Source organism: Labeo rohita, chromosome 9 (assembly GCF_022985175.1).
Source record: "Labeo rohita strain BAU-BD-2019 chromosome 9, IGBB_LRoh.1.0, whole genome shotgun sequence".
In the NCBI taxonomy this organism is placed as follows: Eukaryota; Metazoa; Chordata; class Actinopteri; order Cypriniformes; family Cyprinidae; genus Labeo; species Labeo rohita.
Window position 1 is genome coordinate 26,445,083 of NC_066877.1, and position 19,669 is coordinate 26,464,751.

At 36.8% G+C, this 19,669-nt stretch overlaps 1 protein-coding gene across 3 annotated transcripts in view; it reads right to left on the reverse strand.

Annotated features, from left to right (window-relative positions):
* Positions 1–675: 675 nt before the first annotated feature.
* Positions 676–19,669, reverse strand: part of LOC127170958 (receptor tyrosine-protein kinase erbB-4) — a 391,542-nt gene continuing 372,548 nt past the window's right edge. For all 3 annotated transcript variants that reach the window (XM_051119332.1, XM_051119331.1, XM_051119330.1), the window contains 7 exons: positions 18,451–18,606; positions 15,106–15,181; positions 14,859–15,005; positions 12,537–12,634; positions 12,203–12,373; positions 7,617–7,950; positions 676–4,719 (listed from right to left, as the gene is read on the reverse strand). In XM_051119332.1, coding sequence (XP_050975289.1) covers positions 4,037–4,719; positions 7,617–7,950; positions 12,203–12,373; positions 12,537–12,634; positions 14,859–15,005; positions 15,106–15,181; positions 18,451–18,606 — 1,665 coding nt within the window. In that variant the 3' untranslated portion in view covers positions 676–4,036. The remainder of the gene's footprint in view (positions 4,720–7,616; positions 7,951–12,202; positions 12,374–12,536; positions 12,635–14,858; positions 15,006–15,105; positions 15,182–18,450; positions 18,607–19,669) is intronic.

Below are 19,669 nucleotides of genomic sequence, written 5' to 3' on the forward strand. Positions count from 1 at the left end.
AATGCCCCTGCATAAATAAAATCTATTACGTCTGTTGCTAAAAAAGTGAAAATGAATAGAAAGTGTCGATTGCGGCATTACATTTAGATCTCCTCATGTTGCACTCTAAAATTCCTTTTAGGTTCCATGCACACAGAATGCGTCTTTGCGCCTAAAAACGTGAGACGCAGCGCTCAAGAATGGTTTTTAAAAAAGCGCAGCGTAGAACGCAAGGTTTTCGAGACGCGCTTTTGAGACGTGATGCAATAACGACAATATTCAGTTGACAGAGATATTTCTGTGATAATCGCTTAAAGAAAGATTATATAATTCAGGGAATACAAACAGGGTATTCTTTGATTGGTCCACTGCTTTGGAACTGACATTGATGAGCGGTGCTGCATGTAAAAGTTGAAATTCTTATTAAGCTGACAAGGCGTCTTGAACACGCGGCGCTCATGTGAGAGGCGCTGCAAAAGACGCAAGATGCGACCGTAAAGGTCATGCACATTCGTCAATCGCGTGTTTACACAGAAAAATAATAGAAAAGTAGCGCATTGGAATGGAAAAACGTTCTGTGTGAATGGCCCATTAGACATTTTTACAGTGTTGTGCATTATTAATTATTATTATTAATAATTCGCAAAAAATTTCACTTGACAAAAAACCTCACTTGAGGTGTTTTTTGACTTGTGCAAAAAAAAAAAAAAAAAAAAGGAGATGGAAACTCATGCGCAGCAAATAAGTCATGTGACTTTGTGCTATGGCACGGCATAACCTGACTAACCAGCGGACCGATCTTGTAGCTTCTGAAATGTTGTTATGGCCATTCTTAAATGCCCAAGCAAAGTCTGTATAATTCGACTGCGTTCCCTAACAACAGGCATCCACTTCCGAAAGAAGCAATGACTGCATTTATTGTGTTTTGTCTGCTCACTCTGAGGCTCAAGTAATTTATTATATATGAAAATTATTATATTCAGTGGCTTCTCCTACTTTTCCTAGTGATATTTAGTTTATCAGGAAGTGACGATTTTGTTCTCTTTGACTTTGAATGGAAACCCATTGACTGAATAATGGAGAAGAGCATGACAGCCAGACATTACATCTAGATGTGCAGTGTAATAAAGCATACTTAAGCACTTCAAAGAGTTGACTCAAGTGTCTAGCACTGGAACTCAGTGAACTCAGCCTTCATATATTTAAAGCAATGTTTTTTAAAAAAAGTGGAATATAAGCCTTCACCAATATCTCGCTACTCTTCACATAATTATCTTCAAGCCCCTTCAAGTATATATACACAAGCTCATGTCAAAATGTCTTCTCATGTTCTTCTAGATTCAGCTAAAAGTGAGTCACCAATGAACAATGTGCAGCGAGACAAAATGTTTGTGCTCAAACCTCATTTCCTATAGTTTCTAGAAAGTGGAAATGTTTCCAAAGAGAATGAATTCCATCCTCTAACAGTCTCTAACAGAAGTGAAAGTCTTCGCAAACAGTAACCCTTACATTTCAGGCATTCTCCTACCTCCATTTTGGTCTAGTTGTTCCTCACTTGATGGATTTAGATCTTTACCCACCCTGTATTCACAGCAGTTGCTACATATATAGATTTTGACCTGTGGTGACTTTATCAGTAGCATATGCACATGGTCCTTGCCTTTAATTGGGTTAAGAGATGGTAACTGAAAGCTTCAACCGTCTTGGAAACTGTACGCAAGAGGGTTTAATAGAGGTTGCACTTCTTTGGGCTTTTCATAACCTCAACCAGAATCCTCAGGTTCATCATAAATACAAGAAAGATGAAAAAAATAACATTTGGCCTTAGTTCTACACACTTTACTTCATAACTGCTAATTAAACTAGTTTCCAAACTCTATAGGAGCTAAAATGAAGCAATTTCAAGTATCAGTTTTGTCCTGTAAAGACATCTCGTCTTATTGTTATATAGGTAATCTTAGCACTCATTTACTGCGACCCACCTTAAACTCTGCTCTAACTGCATTATTTTTAAGGTTAAAAGCTTGAGATAAATACTTCAATTAGTAAACATCTGTGTTTGGCAAAATTACTGCGCGTCACTAACATTCCCTGATTTTGTTTCCAGTAGAGAGCCAAAAATGTCATTTGTCTAATCTGTTATCACATGGGAACAGCAATACCCACAATGAAAAGAACTCCGCTCTGTCTTTGTGATGTTCATTAATTAAAGTGCTCCATGTAACCGTAAACCTTCATATTCATAAGCACAAAAAAAGCATACAAAGAGAAAAAAAATGATAGAGCAAAACAAACGTATGTGGGCGGGTGGTGTTCGCTATCGTCATGTAGCTATGATTATAACAAATGAGTATTCAATCAGTGCCGTTGGTGTTTAAAACAAACTCATGCGGCTGTGCCAGGCTGTTAAGTGCTATAAAACCATTTCACATCTCCAAACCAGCAAAACAACATCATTATTCCTCTTAGCGGAAAAGCATAGTGACTGGCAGTGTTCAAAACTATACACAAATCTGGCCGTAGAAACCTGGATGGCGTGGTTTTTACTGAAGATGTAACTGATTTCCACCATTTGAGAAAAACAACATGCCCGACTAAGCTCCATGAGACGCTTCTTATGGGAGACAGTTCAAATGGAGTTGACAGATTTGAAGCAGTCTCATCTCTGACCTCAGGGCAAATATTCCATTCGTACCTTCTCATTTTGTTCCTCACGGTACTGCATGATGGTACTCCTGTCTTCTTGTTGCAGTTTTAATAAACCCAGCTAGAAAAAGCTGCCATCTTGATCGCAAGTCTTGTGCACCTCATCGACTCACAATGTGGGTGAAGTTTATATAGTTAGAACAGTTTTCCGGCCATGTTTCAGAAGAGGAGCCAGGCGTCGTGTGCTGTCGAGTCGTCCGTGCAAACCTAGGCCTCCGTAGCTGTGTAAATATCCATTTGCCGCCGTACATCCATCTACGTGGATCGCTAGTATTGATTTCAGCTTCTAAAGTTCAAGGTAGACCCAATCTGGGTTTTCGTTCCACACGTTAAATGACAAAATAAGGAAGGCTACCTTAAGGTGACAATTCTGCGAGCATACAGATCAATGCTGGCTAGATCAACAATAAAAACGTTATTACAGTAGACTGTTGCAGATCTGCTTTTATGAAGTTATTGATTTTGTGGTGGGCTGCTGTACGGTCTCATTCATATGCGGGCTGATACTGTTCTCAGCACGGAGCGCTTGTCTTCATCAAGTTGCATTTACGCATGTCGTATAATGCGGACCATAGGACTGTTTCCAGTTGGGAATTGTTCCAGTTTTACTCACGAATCAAAAATGAGAGAGAACAGCTTAGTTGAAGTAATAAAAAGTGTCTTGTTTGAGCATGTGTAGATGAATTATGGAGATATTTTGAACAGAATGTCTTTTGAAAATGTGCCATTTGAGAACGTGGTGATCAAAGGTCCCAGTTGAAACCATGCTGTAAAGAACATACATTTGGTTGTACATAACAGCACGTAGTATACAGCCTTTGTTTGAGTCTCAATTAGTAGGCGACATTGAGGACCATTTGGGGCCCACAACGATATTCCCAATACGACATTAAATGTATGGAGTGATAAAATAAACTATGCTAACTGAAGTCATAAATTACAGCAGATCATATTGTAGCTTCAAATCAAAACATTTATGTAATTGCACAAAAGAATGGATCGACCCACGTTGCACGTCAATGTCAGTACTTGCTTTCAATGAGATGAGTGTAACTCTACCAAATGCTGGGAAGAGTTTCGCCTTTCAAAAGTTGGGCTCAGGTAGGGGGAAACAGGTCTTAATGGTGATTGAAGTGAGGAGACAAGCAGGAAGGAGCTTTGATTGATGTGGCCATCTGTGACCAATGCCTCTGGATGAGAAGCTCACTCAAGTGAATCAGTTCCAGGTCATTGGAGGTTGGGTGTTAAATCCAGTTCAGAGAGGAGCGGAGAGATCGGGATGCTGGTGTGAGAGCCAGGGTGAGACTCTCTCTTTACCTCAACCTTTCCTTGTTTGTCTCGGCCGCTGTTGCTACACGACAGTGTTTCTCTGGCGGTAGGGCGGAGGCGGCAACACGGTGCCCGGTTTTAGCGCATACTCGGACAGGTACTCCTGATTCTCGGCGACGGCGGGTCGAATCCGACCGTTTTGCCGGTAGAAGAAGCGTGTGCTGCAGTCCTGCAGATACTCCGGGTTGTGTAGAGTGGCCTTGGGGGGAAGACTGTGCTGCCAGTACTCGGGATTGTCAAATGTCTTTTTGGGCTTTATGTCGGCCTTGATGGTCCCGGAGTGAGCGGGATGGAGGGTGTGTGTTGGATGGAGGGTGTGCCCGGGATGGGCAGAGTGGAGGGTGTGGCCTGAGAGGGTGGAGATGCTTTGTTTGCCTTGGTAGACAGGCTGTGTTGTGACGTGGGCATTGGATGCCGCTGGCTGCATGGTTTGGGAAAGGCTCTGGCTGTTGGAAGTCGCTGCTGCCGCTACTACTGCTACCGCCGCCGCTGCCGTGTGTGCCGGGACACCGTTCTTCCGCAATACGTCGTGACTCTTTTCCCCAGAGTTATGGAAGGTGTTGAGGTACAGCGGGTCATTGACATACTCGTCCTCCACTTTGGGCTGCCCGTTGGCGGTACTGTGGTAACCTCGCTCAAGAGTGTGGACCTCTCCGTTTCTGCGATGGGTGACAAAGGGGTTCTCCTCCACAGGGTTGAGATAATCTGTATGAGAAAAGAAAAGAGCTGTCAGAAGAGAGGAGGATGGCAGGCTGAGAACATTGTGGCAGCTAGTGCTCTAAAGTAAAGCCGACTACCATTGATCTCAGCAGGATTTCTATACAGGCTCAACAGAATGCTCTCTGAAGTCCTAGAGTTATAGCTCTTTCCATGAACATTTTTTTCCTAGAGTTTACTTCAGCATACTTTACAGAAGAATGCAAATTTTTATTGAGGTTACAAAGTGTGCTAGTGAGCCCATGACTGTGCAAGAATTAACACAAATTAGCCCAAGATTCAATAGCTTCTTTTCAAACTATCCTGAACTCTTAATGTCTTAGCAACGTGTAACATTTATTTGACATTTCAAAGGGATTAATCACTGCTTTGAACCCAGTGTTATGAAAACTGCTTGATAATACATTTAACAGCTTTAGTGGGCACTAACTAATTTGTGGTAGCAAATTGTGTGTAGCAATGTAATGCAAAATAGTTTGAACATTTAGGGGCCGTTTACATGACAGTGTTTTCGGTCAAAAACAGGTAACCTTTTATGCATTTTGCCTGTTCGTTTACACGACAATGGGGTTTTGGGGACTGAAAACGCATACTTTTGAAAACGGGTTTCAAAGTGCAAGTTTTTAAAAAACACCCAAAACTGGAATCTTTGAAAACGGTTATGTCATGTGCATGCGTAGTATGTGCTAGGTATGTAGACACACACAGTATGTGTCGATTTTAAAGGCAAGCGCGAACAAACAGCACGCCAACTACTGGCCTGGCATAAGTAATACAGCGTTTTTGGCAGTTTTCGCAGATATGTGTAAATGTGAATCGTTTTGAAAATGTTGTTGTGTATATGTAAAACTTTTTAAAAGCGCAGGGGTTAGTTTTTGGCTACATTGTTGTGTAAATGTAGCCTATAGGGAACCCTGGGTATTAAGGCTCATATGGTTTAATATAACACAAATTATGTCTCTTACTGAAATATGTAGTAGAAAACCCATGAAAGATTTAAATTATTTAAACAATCCACATAGTTTTATACATATTTTGCACTATGGGGGGGCGCCAATATTTTTGATGATGTAAAATGGTTGCACTCTGTAAGCTACTGCCGCTACCTGTTGCTATTTTTACCACAACACAACTTGCAACTCGGAAAATAAAATACTGATACAATGCAACATTGTGCGGCTTTTGGTTGTAATTTTCAATCGAAGGCAAATAGAGAAGCGATGTAAGTCTGCACTGCTTTCCTAGTGATGAGAAGAGGAGAAAAGTATAGGAAGATGCCTGTGGACGAATAAAACTTCCTAAAGATCAACATCTTGCTAGATGCCATCCTGGCAGGATGTAAACATGCTGACGCATGTCATGATGCAGCAGCCACTGAAGGAGTTTCTTAGTGCAGATTTCACTCAGTATCTGGGGGATTTAGACTCCTTGTGGGGAAAATCGATGTTACAGCATTTGGTTTAAGCCTACGCTTATATTCATATTCCCCCCATAGTCCAAAATATGTATAAACAATGTGTCTGTGTGTTTTTGTTTTTAAATAATGTAAATCTTTCACATATTTCAGTAAGAGACATAATTTATGTTATATTAAGCCTTACAAGTTTTAATACCTGGTGTTCCCTACAAATGAGAAGTTCACTTCCAGAACAAAAATTTACACATAATTTACTCACCCTCTTGTCATCCAAGATGTTCATGTCTTCCTTTCTTTAGTCGTGAAGAAATGATGTTTCTTGAGCAAAACATTATAGGATTTTTCTCCATATAATGGACTTCAATGGTGCCCCTGAGTTTGAACTTCCAAAATGGAGTTTAAATTCAGCTTCAAAGGGCTCTACACGATCCTAGCCGAGGAAGAAGGGATCTTTTATTTTATACTTTTTTTTTTTTTTTTTTTTTTACAATTTATACTATTATATACTGACCCAGATTACACAAAGTACGCATGTGCATCACAGAGTTGGACAAGACGAGCATTTAAGGTTAAAAAGTATATAAATTGTAAATGTTTTTTAGAAAATAACCGATTGTTTCACTAGATAAGACCCTTCTACCTCGGCTGGGATCGTGTAAAGCCCTTTGAAGCTGCATTTAAACTGCATTTTGGAAGTTTAAACTCAAGGCACCATTGAAGTCCACAATATGGAGAAATTCCTGAAATGTTTTCCTCAAGAATCATAATTTCTTTACGACTGAAGAAAAAAAGACATGAACATCTTGGATGACAAGAGGGTGAGTACCTTATCTGCAAATTTTTGTTCTGGAAGTGAACTTCTCCTTTAAGGGAAAGTCAAAGGGAAGGTCACAGTGATAGCAAATTCTGTCATTCTGTCATCATTCACTGTATGACTTTCTGTCTTCTCTGGAAGATAAAAGAACATATTTTGAGATGTCTCAGTATTTTTGTGCCTGTACAATGAAAGTCAGTGGTCTCCACAACTTTGTTTGGCTTCCAACATTGTTCAAAACATCTTTTTGTGCTCCACAGAAGAAAGTCAGACAGTTGTGAAATCACATGAGGGTAAGTAAATGACAGAATTTAAATTTTTAGGTGAGCTATCCTTTTAAAATGATCAGAGTGGGTAAGGTGAAATTTACACAGATGAACAAGCAAAGGTTTTGTACTGTATTTGTTCAGGCAATATTATTAACCTTGTAAATATGCGAGAACACTAACCCAGGGTTTTTAAATTTACAAAGTAAAATCTCAAAACATGACTACACAGGATTAATTACTAACCACTGGGTAAAAACATGTACAGTGTGAATAACTGAACAAAGACAACTGAGAATAAATGACACTAGATAAATAATTTCAAGTGCAAAAAGCATAACAGATCTCCTTTATCACTCTTGCTCGCTCTAGTTTATCGTTCGAGTACCTGAGGGCTTTTTGTCCTGCATGGCGCTCATGTATCCATCCTGGTCGGTCTCAGCTCTGGCTCCACGCTCACACAGTATCACAGTTGGATCTGCGCTGTAGCGCTGGCCACTGCTGTCCTCCCCAGTGCTCGCCCTGGGTGAAGCCTTCTTCCTGAGAGTACCATTACAGCGACTGTCTTCAAATGCCTCTGAGGGCCCCGAGGCCCCCTGCTGTGCCATAGATTGCTTCTGAGTGGAACAGCCAGGGCTGACCGCGGACACAGCCACAACCCGCGGGATAGTGGCCATCATCTCCTCCATGCCGAAGCTGCCGTCCTGGTACGCGAACTGGTTCTGCGGAAACACAAATGAGCCTTTTTAGTATCTTCGACATGATCTATTTCTGTTTGCTTTACAATTAAACACTTCAAGAGAGGCAAATATTTTATGCTAGCGAGGCTCCAAATATTAATACAGTTTATGAGATTTAATGAAAACTTGGCAACAGTGAATGAACAGACGAGAGTGTAGGAACACAGCTCTCCTGATGCAATTAGAAATCTCATCACAATTAAACTATTTGTTTTTTCTTATTCCTAATCCTTAAACTCTCTCCATCTGCTTTTCTTTGTTTCCTGTTCTTGCTGTGAACTTAAGTACTGTGGCAGCAGGACTGTATCAAAAAGGCCAAGGACTATTTTTTTTAGGGTATAAGATGGTATTTTAAATTGTTTTTAAAGAGAATACTAATTAAAGGGTTAGGTCTTAGGGGTTTGGAACAACACGAGGGTGAGTAATTAATGACAGAATTTTCATTTTTGGGTGAACTATCCCTTTAAAATGTCCTATCACGAAATGAGTAATTGTATGTATGTACATATAATAGCAGGCAATTTCTTTTACAAAGAACTGAAAGTGTATATTTAAATAAGTATGGTAATTCCCATTACTGGATAACCTTGTGAATAAAAGGCCTCAGAAATTGCATTTGAGTATTCAGTAAATTAAATTTGCAGAATGCAAGGAATAAAACAATATATTTTACACAAATTAATAATGAATTAAAAAACATTTTTTCAATATTTACATTTTAAAGTAATTTCTACAATCAAAAGGTACATTCATTCATACCACACAGCCATACTTATATCATTTTTGAGGAATTTACTAACTCTATTTACTAATATATACATGACCCTGGACCACAAAACCAGTCTTAAATAGCACAGGTATATTTGTAGCAATAGCCAAAAATACATTGTATGGGTCAAAATGATAAATTTTTCTTTTATGCCAAAAATCATTTTGATATTAAGTAAAGATCATGTTCCATGAAGATATTTCGTAAATTTCCTACCGTAAATGTATCAAAACTTTAATTTTTGATTAGTAATATGCTTTGCTAACAACTTAATTTGGACAACTTCAAAGCCGCATTTCTCAATATTTTGATTTTTTTGCACCCTCAGATTCCAGATTTTCAAATAGTCCTATCTTAACAAACCATACATCAATGGAAAGCTTATTTACTCTGCTTTTAATTTAAAAAAACTTGACCCTTATGACTGGTTTTGACTATACATACTACCAGTCAAAATCTCTTGTGTTCACCAAGCTTGCATTTATTTGATCCAATGTACTGCAAAAATAGTACAATTCTGAAATATTTTTACTATTTAAAAAAACTCTCTTCTATTTAAATATATTTTAAAATGAATTTATCTGTCATTTTCACATTTTTAGCATCCTTCAGAAATCATTTTAATATTCTGGTTTGCAGCTCAAACATTTATTATTATTATTATGTGGAAAACAGCGGAGTAGATTTTTTTCAGATTTCTTTGATGAATAGAAAATTCAGAAGAACAGCATTTATCTGAAATGGAAATTTGTAATTTTGTAACATTATAAATGTCTTTATCATCACCTTTGATCAATTTAAAGCATCCTTGCTAAATAAAAGCATTACATTTTATAATTTCTTCCCAAAATAATGAAAAGCATGTTTCTTGAACAGCAAATCAGCATATTAGAAGGATTTCTGAACAATCATGTGACACTGAAGACTGGAGTAATGATGCTGAAAATTTAACTTTGATCACAGGAATTAATTACATTTTAAAATACTGCTTTTGCTGTATATATATATATATATATATATATATATATATAAAGTAGTTGTTTAGTTGTTAATGTTAGCTTTTATCCCAGTATCCCATTAAACATTTACAACCCACTGACCAAGCTCAAATACACATGCACAAAAATGTGCTTTTTCCATTATGCTCAAACTTCAAAACATGTTGAGTAGAGATGAATTTGAGTTAATATTGCAATCCGCTGTTTGGGTTATTTGGCAGAGTTTTGTTTTCCCAAAGCTCAGTTTATACGGCAAACTGCAGGCGAAAGATTTCTGTAATGTTCCAAAGAGGCTCTGAAGGATTGATGTCCCTCATTGATATTCATACCGCTCACTCTCTTTTCTCTCCCAGTTAGACGAAAACAAAACGCAAGTTAGAATGCAAAATGGCACACATAGTTAGCGAACACGGTCCAGGCGAAAAGAGGAAACATTTCATCACACCCACCCCTCCCACACACACTCACACCCTTGCTAAATCCGCTCTAAGTCCCTGGCAAAGACTGATTGAACCCTGAGATTTTGTCTTTCTAAGTTACAGTTAAGAGCTGTTCGAGACGCTTCCCAATTCGGAAGTCCTTTCCCATTGCCGCTGCGCACACCAACAGTTAATAACATGCTCATGGCTGACTAACGCAAAGCAAATACCCACTCTGGACTTCCTGTCTATGGGCAAATATCATCTTCACTTTAGTGAGGACCCAGTTATTTACACTGGCATGCCTCTGTAATGAAAGCCCAGGCGTGGAGCCCATTATAGGTACACGTATTAGAGGCAACTTTATTTTTTTCCCTCCGCTCCACAGAAAAACCTTAATGCATGTCACAAAAGCACTGCTGCTTTTGAAAATGCTAAGACAAATTAGCACCTGTAAATAAAGACTGTGTGAATCTTAGCATTTATCAATAGGGGGGCATTATTGAATGAGACTTCCTTTTCTTTTGTCATTGCGTTCGTGATTTTTTATTTCAACGGCAGACAGGTTCGTTCTGGGAGAGCGGAGCATCTGTCAGCGCAGGAATGGTGGGCTGGGCTTTCTGGGATGCTCGCGTGGGCGGCACTTAATTGGCTAGGGGAGCATCCATCCACTCCAAGGTCAACGTCAGTTAGATGATGGACTCGTCTGAAAACTCAATTCAGCCTTAGACAAGCAATAAATAGAGCTTCATGGAGTGAGAACTAAAAGTGCATTAAAATGTAAAAGGTATCCTAAAATATGTAAATATGTGCAAAATACCCAAATGTGGATGCATGATGTATGTATCAACGCATCAACAACCTCTTGTCCTTTGCCTGCTAAAGACATATTTCAATATTTGACAGGATTCATGCTATCCTGAAGAGTGCCACCAAAGTGAATTGATTCTCTCTAAACTTTTTACCAAAATAGAAACCTAGGGCTTACTATGATTTCAAGTATTCAGATGAAGTGATAAGAACTTTGAAGAGCTGCAATGATGACAATCCAATGAATCACTGAATAAAAAATATTAATAGGTAATTGTGAGTTTTTTGTCTCACAATTGTGACTTTTTCCCCCTCAGAATTGTAAGATATAAACTGGCTATTGACAGTTATAAATGCACAATTGTGAGATATAGACTCACAATTCTGATTTTTTTTTAATCAGAATTGCACGATAAAGTCAGAATAGCAGGATTTAAACTCACAATTGTGGTAAATAAAGTTAGAATTGCATAACTCACACATAAACTCACAATTGTGAGTTATAAAGTCCAGATCTGAGGGGAAAAAAAGACTGACCTTCTCAGAATTGCAGGTTTGTGTCTCACAGTTATGACTTAATCACTCACAATTGCATGTTATAAAGTCAGAATTGCAATTTGAACTTTTCTCGCAATTGTGAGTTTATATCTCACAAATTCTGACTTAGAATTGTGAGATTAAATCTCGCAATTCTGAGTTTTTACTTGCAATTGTGAGTATATATTACGCAACACTGACTATAACTCATAACTGCGAGTTTATTTTACACAGTTCTGAGAAAAAAAACTAATATCTGGCAATTCTGACTTCCCACAGAATTGTGAGATAAAAACTTGCAATTCTAACTTTTTTCTCAGAAATGCAACTGTAAAAATCTTTTAACTTTTGATAAATTTAATGCATCCTTGCTGGAAAAAAAACGTATGCATCTTATAATATATATATATATATATATAAACACTCACCACAAAAAAAAAAAAAATCATTTATTATATTTCAGGTTTGTTCTAGCCAGTTCACATTTTGCCACAAAAAATCACGAGCTGTTGTAAAGACCAGGCAATGTCTTTGCAGACTGGCTCTTTTATTTGGAAGACATGACTTCCTTTAATAGCGCTTTTAAATTGGGCATTTCAGTTTACCCCATTCATTGTAATACAAGAGGCCCGTCTCTGCTATACTGTCTCTGACAGAGCGTGGTTATTAAATTACTCTGTGTGATCGGGTAGTACACTCACTCTGTTGGAGTCCATGCGTGATCTGGTTGTGTATGCCAGCGGAGGAATACTGAAGGCTTGTGGAACCAAATACTCCTCGGCATCCATCAGATCCTCCAGTTCCTCCTCATCTAGCAGACTCTGGAAGAACTTACTGTCATTGGGGCTGGGAAGCTTCATGCGGTCGTCCCCCTGACACAGAGAGCATCAGGTTTGAGATATCATGTATTATACGGAGAAACAAGCTATTATGACACTTACGTGTTTTATTTATCAGTTGTTCTTTTATTTAGTTTTATATTTTATTATTGTAGAGCATATCATAGCCATTTGAGCCCAGCTGTAAGGCTCTTACCTGGATGACTAGGTAACGTTGTGGATCTCTTGCCATTCGGCTGAACTCTGCTGCAAGCTCCTTAAATCTGGGTCTGCTGTCTGCATCTATCATCCAGCCTGGAGGGAAACGCATAGCACAACTTCAGTCAGCAAAGTAGAACACAATGGATAAACAATGCTGTGAGCTTTCTGTACGTTTAAAAGAAGGTTCTGGCTTCAGCATCTGTGAAATGCATTTTCCCCTCTATTTTTAAAACAATAGAAAATGTGTTTACAATACTGCACATAATATGTTGATAAGTTGATAAGTTCATCCGCCTAGAACAGTAGAGTGCATTAACAACTTAAATAACATATTTTGTATGGAGCAATTAAAATAAGCCATTTAACAAAACTGCAAGCTTCATATTTCTTAAGTTAATTCTTCTGGAATTACATTTTTCAGAGACTTTATTGGTAAATTCTGTAAACATAATTCTGTCCCATAATATTGTTTCCAGGTCCAAGCCTCTACTTTGTTTCAAGTGAGAATACATTTCCATAGCTGTTTAGTTCATGACTCACAGTGTCCCAGACACCAATATTTTAATGATTCAGAAAAGATTAATCACTGTCTAACCAAATAAAGATTTAGGTATGGAGATAAAGTTTAGGATCATGTGTGTGTGTGTTTTTTTTGTAGTACTACAGCACACCGTGAGTTATGCCATTTGGTGTTTGCTTGTCATTTATTTTATTATTATTTATATACAATAATAGAATTTAGATATGTTTAATTAGATTTTATATTTTCAGTTTTCATTTTAATTTCATTCACATTTGTAAGTTTTCATTTTAATTAATGCATTAATTAATTCATTTTTGTTTCAGATTTAGTTTGAACTTTTCATTTTTTTCTTTTTAACTTTAAATGTTATTTCATTTTCCTGTGCAATATATCTAATTTTGCTTCAAAGTCTTCATCTGATCTATTTTCTTTTCTTTTCTTTACATGACATTGCACTGAAACTGATCAACCGGTTGAAACAAAAAAAGAGCTGTAAAAAAATAATATTATATAATATGAAAAAATATATTTTTTCAGTTAACTTGTTTTTTTTTGTTTGAATGTAATTTATTTTTATTTCACGTTCAGTTTTAGTCATTTTTATACTTTACCTTTTTGTTTTTTTACTTTCAAATTTATTTCAGTTTCTTGTGCAATATATCTAATTTTGCTTTACATTTTCATCTGATATTTTTATTTTATTATTTTATTTTATTTTATTTTCGTGACACACTTAAACTGATCAACAAGTTGAGAGAAAAAGAGCTGTAAATATATTATATATGATAATAGTTTTTTTCATTTAAATTAATATTTTTTTGTTTAAATGTAATTTACTTTTATTTCAGGTTAAGTTTTTGTAATTTTTGTAAGTTTTTTGTTTGGTTTTATTATTTTATTTGATGTCAGCTTTATTTCAATTAACAATTTCAATAGTTTTAGTTAACAATAACAACACTGTTGTTTAGAATCTGAAGGAGTGTTTGGAACTGAAAAAGTGTCACTGATCAACAGATTTTTTACTTTTTTTTTTAAGTTGTCAACTTTTTTTTGTATTTAAAATTTTTGTATTTTAACAATGTTTTACTTAATTTTACTTTAGTTTCCTGTGCAATATATCTAATTTTGCTTTAGTTTTTCATCTGATATTTTAATTTAATTTAATTTAATTTGATTTAATTTAATTCACACCCATAACACATCTTGGTAGCAGTTCTTATTTAGTGTTCAAGTAGGAGTTTATACTTCTTTGACAGCATTTATCTGAAATTATTTTATTTTATTTTATTTTATTTTTATTTCATGTCAGCTTTATTTCAATGAACAATTACTTTATTCTCCAAATATTTCAACTTTATTCTTGTATTGCTACGACTTCATTGTCATAATTTTGACGTTTTTTTTCTCAAAATATTTTGACTTTATTCTCCTATTGCTACGACTTTATTCTTGTAGTCTGGACTTTTTTCTCAAAATATTACGACTAACTTTTAACTTTTATTTTTTAGGATGACACTAAAACACTGTCATCATAATTAAAATAAAATAAAATAAAATAAAATAAAATAAAATATTTTTATCACAATAAAAACATTACATCATAAAATGTCTTAATTATGAGTCTACAATTTCTTATCGATACTTATGTAGCAGTTTACTTTTGTGCAACTACAAGATTCAAAGATCACTGACCTGTGTTACAAACTCATAAGGTTTCCTTCTACCAAGATGTATCATGGGTGTGAAGAACAACAACAAAAAAATAATAATCTGAGATGTGCAAAACTCCCTTACATTTGACCATGACCATGTAGACGTCAATAGTGCAGATGGGAGGTTGAGGGAGCCTCTCTCCTTTCTCCAGCAGGTCTGGAATCTCTCGGGTAGGGATGCCATCGTACGGCTTTCCTCCGAATGTCATCAGCTCCCAGATAGTAACTCCTGGAAGAAAATCCAATAAACATCATTTACAAAGCTTGTAGGCGTGTGCTGAGACTGTCAGGTCAGTGTTGCAGCTAACTGCAAAAAAGGCTCATCTCACCGTAACTCCATACGTCACTCTGGTGGGTGAATTTCCTATAGTGGATGCACTCCAAGGCCATCCACTTTATAGGCATCTGACCAAACAAAAGGGAACATATCAGTGGATGATACAGTACATGAAAATGTAATAAAGTTAGCATTCATCAAGTAAGCACAGCAAGCACTGCTTTATTGTTTATTTACGCAGCTTGACAAAGTTTCTTCAAAGCTTACATCGCTAAAACCAAACCTTATCACAGAATCATGAATTATATATAAAGTCTGCAAAGTTAATATTTCAGCAATGGAATAATCAGTGATATCTGAGACTCTTTTCATCTTTTGCTTTGGAGAGAAAATAAGAAACAGGTTGGGCTAAATGTGTGTGCAGTGCTGCTCGCTATCAAACCACACTGAAGCTTTAGAGTTTCTCCTGTGTAGGAGAACAAACATGGCTGATTTAAAATGGTAGATGAATGGAACTGAACAGAACAGATCCAGTCCCAGGGTGCTCTATTCTGGTACAGCACCAAGTGGGAGATTCAGAGGGATAAGACTGAATCAGTGTGTACATGAAGAGAAGTGCAGGAAAAGGACACAGTAGCAGGTGGGTGGAAGTTTGTTTGAAATGAATAGGTACAGGATGGAAGAGTGACGCCTGCTTGTGAAAAACTCTTCACCACGATTTTAGGGTTTTTTAAGTGTTGCTATTGGGTTACTTGTGGTTACTAGCTCCTTACTAGTTACTAGTCCTTATTGGTCACCCATCAAAAGTCTAATTATATTGTGTATACAGGATATGGCAAAAAATACAGAAAAACTGTTACTTGGTTAAAGGAGAAGTTCATTTTCCGGAATTAAAAGTTCCTGCTAATTTACCGCCATGTCATCAAAGATGTCTTTTTTTTCTTTCTTCAGTCGCAAAGAAATTACGTTTTTTGAGGAAAACATTCAATAGGGATCAACGGGTTGAAGGTCCAAATTGCAGTTTCATTACAGCTTCAAAGGGCTCTATGCCATCCTAGCTGAGGAGTATGGGTCTTATCTAGCAAAATGATTGGTCATTTTCTTAAAAAAATTAAAAATGTATATACTTTTTAACCACAAATGCTCATCTTGTACTACCTCTGCGATGCGCGTCCTCACCCATTGTGTAATAATGTTGTAAAAGTTATGCACGGTTAGTTCTTCTTCTGTACTTAGGTTAAAAAAGGTAGGGCAGGGCAAAAAATGCATCTCGTTTTCTCCTCCAACTTCAAAATTGTCCAACATCATTGTTTTACCTTTTTTGTAAAGGGCGTCTGAATTTCTTGCACGCTTTGTACACAATGGGTCGGTACTTCCGACGTCACATGTGCATGATTACACAATGCATGAGGTCAAGCCAGTGCAAGATGAGCATTTGATGTTTAAAAGTATATACATTTGTATTTTTCTTAGAAAATGACAGATCATTGTGCTAGATAAGACTTCTTCTCTTGAAGCTACACTGAAACTGCAATTTGAACCTTCAACTCGTTGGCTACCACTGAAGTCCAATATATGAAGAAAAATCCTTTAAAGGAGAAGTCCACTTTCAGAACAACAATATACAGACAATGTACTCACCCCTCCTTGTCATCCAAGATGTTCATGTCTTTCTTTCTTCAGTCATAAAGAAAATGTGTTTTTTTAAGGAAAACATTTCAGGATTTTTCTCCATATATTGGACTGGTATGGTGCCCTGATTTTGATCTTTCAAAATGCAGTTTCTGCAGTTTTTCGACATACCCTAACTGTCATGAACTGGAAAAAAACAAAGGTCGGGAAGAGCAAGACAAGACGAGCGTTTGACATTCAAAAGTATATAAATAACCGATCGTTTCACTGCATAAGACCCTTTTTCCTCGGCTGGGATCGTTAACAACAGCATTTGGGATCGTTTAAAGATGCATTTAAACTACATTTTGGAAGTTCAAACTCGGGGCACCGTATCAGTCCATTATATGGAGAAAAATCCTGAAATGTTTCCCTCAAAAAACATAATTTCTTTACGACTGAAGACAGAAAGACATGAACATCTTGGATGACAAGGGGGTGAGTACATTATCTGAAAATTGTTGTTCTGGAAGTGGAGTTCTCCTTTAATGATATCCTGTAATCCGTTTTGACTGAAGAAAGAAAGACATGAACATTTTGGATGACATGAGGGTGAGTACATTATCAGGAAATTCTCATTCTGGAAGTAAACTTCTCCTTTAACTGTAAGTTATACAGTGAAAACTGTAAATGGTTTAACATAACATGTTGTCTTACAGTAAAAAAAACTGTATAATATATGCTGCAGAACAATAAAAAGACATTCTCAATTTATTTTAAACAAATAGTTTGGTATCTTCTCATTTTTGTTACCATTAATGTATGTAACATGTTATGTTATTTAGTTTATGTTTTCTGCACTATGTTAGTGTCATGTGAGTTACGCTGATGGTGTTTTGTATTTGTGTGTTTGATCCTGTGCACTGTCTATATTAGTACTGGCCATGTTTTAGGGAAAGGCCATTTACAATAAACACTTATTCATCATGTGGCTTTATATTTTACCACCTGTAATAGCATGGTGGTTATGATTACATTTTAATGCAAAAAGCTGGTTTTGGTATATTAATTACAACAGTTATGAACATTTATGCTGCTAACATAAAACTAGAGGACAATATACAGTGGCACGCGAAAGTTTGGGAACCTCTTGCAGAATCTGTGAAAATTTTAACAAAATAAGAGAGATCATTCAAAATGCATGTTATATTTTATTTAGTACTGTCCTGAGTAAGATATTTTACATAAAAGATGCTACTATAGTACTATAGTCCACAAGAGAGAAAAATAGCTGAAATATTAAAATAACCCCCTTCAAAAGTTTGGGAACGTAGCTGATCTACAACTGTTAATAATTTTAGCTATTTTTTTTGTCTTGTGGACTATATGTAAACATCTATTTCATTTTTTTTCAAAAAAAAAAAAATCTTAATTTGTGTTCGAAGATGAATAAAGATCTTATGGGTTTAGAACAACATAAAGGTAAGTAACTAATGACAGAATTTTCATTTTTGTGTGAACTATCCCTTTAAGAACCTGTCAGTTTTAAAATGCATGCACAGAGACAACCTTCTGTCTTGTAGTGTACATTTGGCCTTAGCAACCATTGTTAATTAGCCTGTCATTAGAGGTTGTGTTCTAAAACCCAGAGCTGAATGTTAAGTGCAGCATTTTTCTTGATTACTCAAAGCATTGTTGTTCCAGCACAAAGAGTATATAAAAAATGATGCTATGCAAAGAGGTCAGTGAATTCCCCTTTGTCTTGTCGGGGTCATGTGACACTGACCTTGCCCCCGTCTGCGTTGTATTCTTTCTCATCTGCATCCAGAAGGCGAGCCAGACCGAAGTCAGTGATCTTAATATGGTTGGGTGACTTCACTAGGACGTTCCGAGCTGCCAGATCCCTGTGCACAAGTCTCCTGTCCTCCAAGTACATCATACCCTGTATCAACACACACACAAACACACACATTTTTAAAATGATCAATTACAGTGACTATAGCTTAATGGTTTGATTGTGTGACAATCAGAGTCATCATTAACACTACCACAAGTGTGATGATACAATCTCAAGCTACTCACTTAAAGAAAAAAAAATCCCAAACTTTGGAGACATTTGAATAAAATTGTGTACATCTGCAGTACTTAGTTTTACAGATTGCTGGTTAAGAAAATTTCAGTTGAACAAATTAAATTTATGACATCCACTTTGTCTTATTTATTATTTACTTAAGGTGCTAAATAAGGTGTACTGCAAGACTACAAGATATTACTGCAAAATATACATTTAAATCCATATGATAGCGTCATTAGCTCTCATAGGCTAAGCAAATTCTTCATGTATTTCTGCATTAGTGTCAAGATAAAATGAAGATTCATTATGAGGAAGAGTTTGCAGCCTTAAAATTAAACGGTGAGGAAGAAGGCATTAGCAGTAAAATCAAAGTTTGTTTGTTCTACCATCACTTTCAAAGACACTTTGTGGAGGGATTGCACTGGAAAAAAGCCACAGTATTATTAATGGAGATTGTTCACATTGATAAGCGATGAGTCTCTTCTCAGGCGTGGCCGTGTATCGCAAAACAATGAAAACTCCAGACATCAATTTTCTGGAGGAGCGAACAATGCATGTAATCGATTTAAGTCCAAACCACAGCATGGAGGCCTTTGGCAGGGCCACGATCCATTCGCAAGAAAACAGCCTCTCTACTCTTCCTTCAACGGGGCTTTCAAGTGCCCTTGAGCCGCTGGCTGGATGAAATTTAAATCTTAATGTGATTGGTGGAGAGCTAAGGACAGCTTGTGGTAAAATGGTTTTACTAAGAAAGTGAGATAGTGAGAGCGAGCTTGTAAAAGTGGGGAAATACAATTTGAGAGGTCCAGTGTAGCCCATCACAGGTGCTCTCTGAGATGAGAAGACTGCGTCCGTCATCACAGAAAGAGTCTGGTTACAAGCGCTTTTAATATCAAATAGCTGTGAGAATTTATTCATAGGTGGAAAGTGT